The following is an 8,065-nucleotide window of genomic DNA, read 5'->3' on the forward strand; positions in this document are numbered from 1 at the left end:
CCTTTTAGAGATTGCACTATGGACTAGATACGGAGCAAAATGAGTGAATCTACATCTTAAAATATGACTACATACATCCGTATGTAGTTCATAGTGGAATTTCTAAAAGGTCTTATATTTAGGAACGGGGGAGTATGATACTACCTTCATAATGCATAGTATCATAAAGTAGGAGTAATATCATAGATGACCTCATTTATTGACATGCATGACACATACTAGTAGCAAAGCATTTAACATGTTACTCTAACCAGATACTAGTGTCATGCTTTGCTACTAGTATGTGTCATACTAGATGCTTATTTTACTCTAAACCTCTCTCTCATCTTTAATTGTGTGCCACATAAGCATGTTTGCTAGTCTCAAGTACATGATACTCCCTCCGTTTCTTTTTAGTCTGCATATAAGATTTGGTCAAAGTCAAGTGATACAAAGTTTGATCAAATATATATCAAAAGATATCAACATCTATAATACTAAACCTATATGTTATGAAAATTAATATCATTATGCATCTACTAATATTGATTTCATATTATAAATGTTCATATTTTGTTTTATAAATTTAGTTAAAGTTTATGAAGTTTGATTTTGACCAAATCTTATATGCGGACTAAAAAGAAACGGAGGAAGTACTACCTAAGTTACTCCCACTATGGCGAGCGTTAGAGCATGGTTAATAGTATAGCCAACTGCTGGCTATAAACAGTCTTATAGCCCATCTTATAGCTAGCTTGTATAATAGTTAGCTATAAAAGAGTACTACTTTTATCATATATGACCCACCTTTCATTCTCACAAAGCACCTAGGAGCACGTGCTAGAGCTGGCTCTTCAGGAAGAGCCCGCTTCCCTCCTCTCTCCTCTTCTCTCTTATCCAACTGAGCAAAAATATAGTATTTTAATCCTTACAGACTGCTGACTGTACCTTATTATACTTGCTCTTAAGAGCAAGTACAATAGTAGAGCCGGCTGCCAGCTGTAAGCTCATGCCATGTCACCTATAGCCCATCTTATAGCTAACATGTACAATAGTTGGTTAGAAGAGTGTATTACTTGTTTATTATATGACCCACATTTCATTCTCACAAAGTGCCTAGGAGCATGTGCTAGAGCTGGCTCTTAACTAAGAGCCTGCTTACCTTCTCTCTTCTCTTCTCTCTCCTCCAACTAAGCAAAAATATACTACTTTATTTCTTATAATCAGCTGACTCAGCTCTATTGTACTTGCTCTAATAAACCCGACGAAATGTTTATAAACTAAGAAAGTGCACAACCCCCGGGATCAGCCCGACCAGAACATGTACTTCTAGCGCACCCTTGCATTGCCTTGCCCTCTCCTCCAAGTTTCCGCTTTCAAAGTCGGTTGTCTTCCTTCCTTCCTCAGCACACCACACACTCTTCCCCATAAATACATCGAGCCGCAGCCTCCACTGAGTCAACAGGCACCTCTGCTCTATCACTCACTCGCAGACTCTTTTCTTGTGTGTGCTCGGCTGGCCAAGCCGAGCAAGTCACCGGCGGCACAATCTCCTGATCTCCAAGCCACGCCAATGGAGGTATATATGGCTTCAGTATCAAGAGCTGGTCGTGCCCATGCTGCTTGCTTTGACTTGCCATGGCTGATGCGTGTGTATTACGCAGGTTGCTAGGGGGTACCGGGGGATACCGGCGTTCGGGGAATGGAACTACGGCGACGGCGACGGCGACGACTGGTCCGTGCTCGCCCAGCGCTTGGAGTCTGCGATGCACGCCCAGTTCCCCGTACACAAACCCTGCAAGGTGCGTACATATACACTCGATCCACATAGAGTACTACGGTACGGTTGCTAGTAGGGTCATGTGTTACACGACTCCAAATTCATTTGCATCCACGTACGGGCATGGCTGGCAAATCTTGAATCCAATGGATCCTTGGTCTGGAAGCTAACATGGCTCGTAGGCTTGCAGCATACGGCAGTAGCATTTCTTGTCAACCAAGTCCGCGCAGGCGGGGTCAAGAGTCAGCTGTCCTCTGACTAGTACTCCAGTACACGCCGGTGCATGCATAGTACAGAGCTATAGCTTTTGTGCGGGCCCCACATTGCATTCCTTGCCAAGCACACCACACAGGACACTGCCCTGTTCCCTGCATCTCTTGTTATCACACTGGCCCTGTTTGGATACTCTAACTTGGCTAGAGGTTAGAGTTAGTTTCTAACTTTAACAAATCCTAAACTAATTCTAGCCTTTTGTGGTGTTTGGATGACACAGTTAGATTGACAATAATTTTTTTTTCAATCATTTGTCTCTTTTGTGGTGTTTGGATGATGGTGGCGGGCGGACGGGGACGATGGGCTGGAGGAGGACGGGGCGACGGGACGAAAGCGGAAGGGGCCGACGGTGGCGGGCGGACGGGGCCGGTGGGATGGAAGAGGACAGGGGCAGCGGGATGGAGTCGGACGGGGCCGACGGACTGGAGGAGGAAAGGGGGGGGGGGGCGACGTGATGAAAGTGGAAGGGGCCGGCGATGGCAGGCGAACGGGGCCGGCGGGCTAGAGGGGGACGGAGGTGGCGAGATGAAGGCGGACGTGGCGGCAGGGGGTGGGCGAACGGGGGCGGATAGGGTTGGCCATGGAGGGAAACACGGGGTAGCGGGAGGAGGAGAACAGGAGGAAGCAGGAGAGGACGAATGGATAATATCCTATGCAGCTCGGTGAGGGAGAAAAAGATGTTTTTTTATGGGCCCCACCACAACTAGCTCTAATTAGCACTTTCTCACAGGGATAGTTTTTTTATGTATTAGTTTTAATCTAACTCAAACTAGCTCATGTGTTTGATACTTTAAGGATTAGTTGAGCCCTAGCCAGCTCAAACTAGCTGTAGCCCCATGATCCAGACAGGGTCCAGCGGCCATGGTCTCTTGCTTGACGGCAGCTTACTTACGTGTGTATATATCTTGTGTGTTGGCTAGCTTTTCATGGTCTCTTGCTTGACGGCAGCTTACTTACGTTTGTGCAGAGAGCGAGGGCAGGTCGCAGAAGGCGCGTCCCTGCGTTCGGCGAGTGGAACAACCACGGCGTTGGCGACGGCGACGCCGGTGGATGGACGGCGGCCGTCGTCAACCAGTGTTTCGAGCCTGTCATGGCTCACAAATCACTCAAGCATGAATTCAATGGTTACGACAGTGGCGGCGTCGCCATGGGGATGCATTACAAGGTGGCGAGGCAAACCTGGGTCCATGACTCTGCCCCCCACTCGGCAATGGAACCCTTCTCCTTCGCGGCAGCCAAGGCTGTTGACGATGATCTCTACGATGTCCCACCGGACATGCCCTGCGCCAAGCCACTACGGGTATGTAATTAATCTTCTGCGTAGCACGAGTATGATTGCATCGCATGTTGCAGGAAGTTCTTTTTTTATAGATTTCAGGAAGTTTTCAACACAAGAAAGAAATCGAGTTGTTAAAGAAAAATGGCCGGTCATCATATATGCACTTCAGGATTGTAACTTTCACAACACAATATATAACTCCAAACCTACAAAGACATTTTTTTGATGAAAAATATATAAAAATGTAATGGACGTATAACTCCAGTTTTGCAACAAATTAACTGAAAATACTCCCTCACTAGTCGATTTCTGTCAGTAAAAGGATTTGCATTAAACGACTGGAAATTTTCTAAACAGCTTTATGAGTTGTCAAATACCGCTAATGTTTATAGTTTTTTATAGCAACGCCTAATTATCTTGTTTCATTGCAGAAGGGTTGGACGTGGATGAGGAGCCTGCTAATGAGGTGTTGTGGCCTCAACTGTTTCGCCTAATGAATACCGCCTAAGGGTCATATTGATACATTTTTTGATGAATCGATGGATGAATTGCATGATGTGGTTCCCCGTCGTTGAGAATGTAACTATGTAAGATGGTAGTGGTGGGTTGATGACTTATATATAGGTTATGTATTTTCATTTATTCTTTCATGTATGAGCAAAACTCCCAAGTTGATCAATTTGATTTATAAAGATTTATTGTACTAGTGTATGCCATATTTCCTGAAATGGAGAAGGAACATGCCCATAGTACTAGCATTGTGATCTCCTCTTCATGGGCGGAAATAATGCATTGATGCCATCGGCTCGATGTTGCGCCAACTCTTTTGCACATGCCTCTCTAGTCATGGTAGGTAAAGCGTTGACGTCCAAGCTACTCACTTATCTGAAGCGAGTATATACCAACAAAATCATCCACCGAAATGGCCATGAGGAGATACAAATTGGCATTATGTGAGTGAGGAGCAGCACAAATATGCACAAAATAGTAGCAAGATGTGATCTATAAGAATAGGATGCCTCAGGAATTCATATGGAAGTTGCACACAATGCAGGTGTACAATTGTCCAGTGTCACTGGACATGCATCAACATTGTCCTTCCAAAGCAATTTGCACACTCAACCAGGCAGGTCTCCGTTCACGGCACTGTTCATCACTGGTGACAAATGGGTTTTTGTGTCAAGCAAAAACCTCATCGCTAGTGAAAAATGGGCCAGCCGTGTCAAACCAAATCCTTAATCCCAAACCCCTACATGGGCTATGTGAACTTTGAAAATCACACACAACGTCGTGCTCAATGCAGATGCACATGCTTTGTTGTGTTGGAGCTGGACGACTGATGATGAGTTCATGACAAGGTATGCACACAGGATGATGTTTGAGGGGCAGATCCATATTTCTTTGATCTAGGTGGCCAATAAGGCTTCTCGAGCTAAGGTGTTGCCATGGCTTGTGGTGCCAGGCTGGTGTCTGACCCCTCACGGTCTGACAAAGAAACATATTTTTTGCAATCCAAAACGTGGGCTTTGTGGCCAGTTAGACGAGATTGCTGATCACTAGCTAGCATATTTCTCTTTCTCCTTGGCGGTGTAGACAAAGCTGATCACAAATCTTGGTCCCCCTTTTCATAACATGCCAATGATGGTTTGCGGCTCTATGAGGTAGCAATGGCATCATGGACTATCGTTGTTACAACCGCTTGACAATGAGATTTGGAGCACTGCCACCCCCCCTTGGTGGACCTTACGGATGGAAAGGAACTAGCGCGAATTTTCCAACAAGCACTTTTCCACTGACCAAGTCATGACTCGACTGCGAAACGAGGACGCGACATTAGTAGAAATAAAGGCTTTCGTCCCAGCTCGAAAAACACATTAGTCCCGGTTTCTTTACGAACCGGGACTAATGTTAGTATTAGTCCCAGTTCGAACGGTAAATGTGTCGGTCGGGCATTAATCCCGGTTCAAATGAGACCTTTAGTCCCGGTTCGTGTCTCGAACCGGGACTAAAGGGTTTGGAGGATTTAGTCCCGGTTCGTGTCTTGGACCTTTAGTCCCGGTTCGTGTTTCGAACCGGGACTAAAGGGTTTAGAGGCTTTAGTCCCGGTTCGTGTCTTGAACCGAGACTAAAGGGTAGACCTTTAGGTGTTCAGATTTTTTTTCTATTTTAAAATTCTTGTTTGTAGTTTCTGTTTTAAATTGCTTATATCTTTTAGGATATTTGATGTTTTTGATTGATTCTTTTTGCATTAGATTCAAAATTTTGTCTAGTTTCTGTTTGTGCCATTAGTTTTCAATTTTGAATGATTTAAATTTGAATTTGTTTAAATTTGCTTCAAACCCAGTTTTTGAATAACTTGAGTTTACAAATAGTTTTTAATTTAATTCTTTTTGCTCCCACTCATGTGTTAGATTGTTGTCACAGTAAGATTTATTTGGTTATTTTTAGAATAATTTAAATTAGGATTTTAATTAAAGAAATATTGTTTTGCTTATATAGTTATTTTAGTCATTTAATTGTTGTTTACTATTATTTTTAGTTAGTTCTTTCTGTAGATTTTAACATGTTGTAGTATGGTGCATATTTAATGCACAAAAAAAATCTACTGTTCAATTAATTTTAAAAAAATGCTTTTGTAGCAGATGGGTTTTCGTTTGAAACCTTGATACTTTGAGTTGTGTAGAAAATAAACAAAAAATGATAAAATCTTCAAAAAATAAACAAAAATGATAAAAATCTTCAACAAATAAAATCCTTTGAGATGTTGTTAGGTTTTAGTGTCTAGTCGGTATAGAAATTTTGAGATATGAATTTTGACCGTTTTTACAAAAAAAGGAAAAAAAAATAAACGGCCATAATTTTTGCATACGACGTCCAAAAAAATTAATATATCAAAAAAGCTAGAAAAAATTGGTACTCGATTTCACCCGGGCTTGCCCGGTGAAGTTTTCTCACATGCTCAAAATTCCAAATGGAAAAAAAGTTATTTCAAAAAGAAGTTTTTTCCAAAAAAAAGAAAAATAATTTTATTTGAAAATACTAGGTTGTTTTCATTGAAATTCACTATTATTGTTACTTATTAAGTTTATTTTAATAATTGTTTGTAATTCAAAAAATTAAATCATGTGACATGACATCAAGACGCAAGTTGTTTAGGATTGATAGCTTACTATTGTCAGGAAAACAACAAGTGCACACTTGGCAACTAGGGGCGATAGAACCAGAAAGTTAAGCGTGCTCGGGCTGAAGCAGTGAAATGATGGGTGATCGGCTGGGAAGTTAGACGATTTGAAATGAGTAATCCACGCTAGAGCAGTGAGGATGAGTGATTAGAGATTAAATTGTTAAATAATTCAAAGATTAGAAAATTGGAATAAAACATAAAAAAATATCCTTTAGTCCCGGTTCGTAAGTAGAACCGGGACTAAAGATACTCCCTCCGAGGCGACCACGTGGAGCACCTTTGGTCCCGGCTTGGAACATGGCCGGGATTAAAGGTTAGACCTTTAGTCCCGGTTGGTGAACCGGGACTATAGGCCCTGTCTCCACTAGTGCGAGCTGGGCTCCTATACCCCCAAAGAGTCTCGCGATTGCTACAACATGCTCTAACGTAAAGCTCTTGCACCCGTTTGTACAACTAGCTAACGACACCATCTTCATCCACTTCTTATAGTTTCCTTCTTTTCCACCACTAGGCAACTTGTAATTCGCTTCTTGTACTCCATTGGTGATCAGCAATCTTGCTATTTTTTTGTCAAAAAAGGATTCAACAATATTAATAAAAATTACTTCTATTTCTGAACAACTTGTTTTATCTTAGAATAATAGAATGTTGATATTGTGAGAAGGAGGTACTAGTAGCATCAGTACATCATGCGTGTGAAGTGTTCGTCAAAACCGTTGACAAGTAGATTGGAGGGATAATTGACAAGTTATGAAATTGAATGAAGTGTACCTCTTTATTGATGATGATGCTATATATGCAGTTGTATGGGACACAAGCAAAGGGTAGTGTCTACTAGTGGAAAACGGGCCTTTGGCCGGGACCCTTTAGTCCCGGCCTGCCTCTGGGCCGGGACTAAAGGCCCGGCCACGTCGCCCCAATTCTCAATGCCTCCCTCGAGGCTTTAGCACTGACCCGTAAGGAGCCTTTAGTCTCGGTTCGTGTCCCAAACCGGGACTAAAGGGCTACGCGGTGGGCAGCCCACATGTGCGCCACCTTTAGTCCCGGATTGTGTCTCAAACCGGGACTAAAGTCCTCTGCCTATATATAGCACAACCCCCCTCTCCCCTCTTCCTTGCATTTTTCTTGGATGGAGGATTGTGGGTGGGTGCTAGCTCTCCACTTTTTTTGATGCACTAGAGGTGTTTGTTGAAATGTGTGTTAGAGCGATGCCGCTTTAGTTCACCGAACACAACTACGATATGAGATGCCTGAGCCACGCTTAAACCTCTTCCTCTTTATTTCTACTTATTCTAAAAGGTCAGCAGCTATATTTCCTCGTTTAGACCGTGCGGTACTAATTTTTAGGATCATGATTTTAGTTGATATACTGTCGTATAACACAGATGAGCCATCCATGGATGTACTGTGATCGACGCACAGCCGCTTACAGAGAAGGCTTGCATTCTTTTCGAGATGCAGCCGATGCAAACAAGCATGGTGGTGGCTATATGTTTTGTCCATGTGTTGAATGTCGGAATGAGAAGGATTACACTTCCTCAAGAGTCATTCAGAGCCACCTGCTTCGGTC

General features: G+C 42.9%; 1 protein-coding gene across 1 annotated transcript; it reads left to right on the forward strand.

Moving 5' to 3' along the window:
• Positions 1–1,429: 1,429 nt before the first annotated feature.
• Positions 1,430–4,027, forward strand: LOC123412092. The gene is made up of 4 exons (XM_045105038.1): positions 1,430–1,558; positions 1,644–1,781; positions 3,000–3,332; positions 3,743–4,027. The coding sequence occupies exons 1-4, from the start codon at positions 1,553–1,555 to the stop codon at positions 3,803–3,805; spliced, it is 540 nt and encodes a 179-aa protein (XP_044960973.1). The 5' UTR covers positions 1,430–1,552; the 3' UTR covers positions 3,806–4,027.
• Positions 4,028–8,065: the final 4,038 nt, after the last annotated feature.

Source organism: Hordeum vulgare, chromosome 7H (genome assembly GCF_904849725.1).
Source record: "Hordeum vulgare subsp. vulgare chromosome 7H, MorexV3_pseudomolecules_assembly, whole genome shotgun sequence".
NCBI classification, from domain to species: Eukaryota; Viridiplantae; Streptophyta; class Magnoliopsida; order Poales; family Poaceae; genus Hordeum; species Hordeum vulgare.

Coding starts and splice junctions, on each gene's coding strand:
- LOC123412092 (XM_045105038.1), top strand. Junction 1,782..2,999: donor CCGTACACAAACCCTGCAAG/GTGCGTACATAT, acceptor ACGTTTGTGCAG/AGAGCGAGGGCAGGTCGCAG. Junction 3,333..3,742: donor CCTGCGCCAAGCCACTACGG/GTATGTAATTAA, acceptor GTTTCATTGCAG/AAGGGTTGGACGTGGATGAG.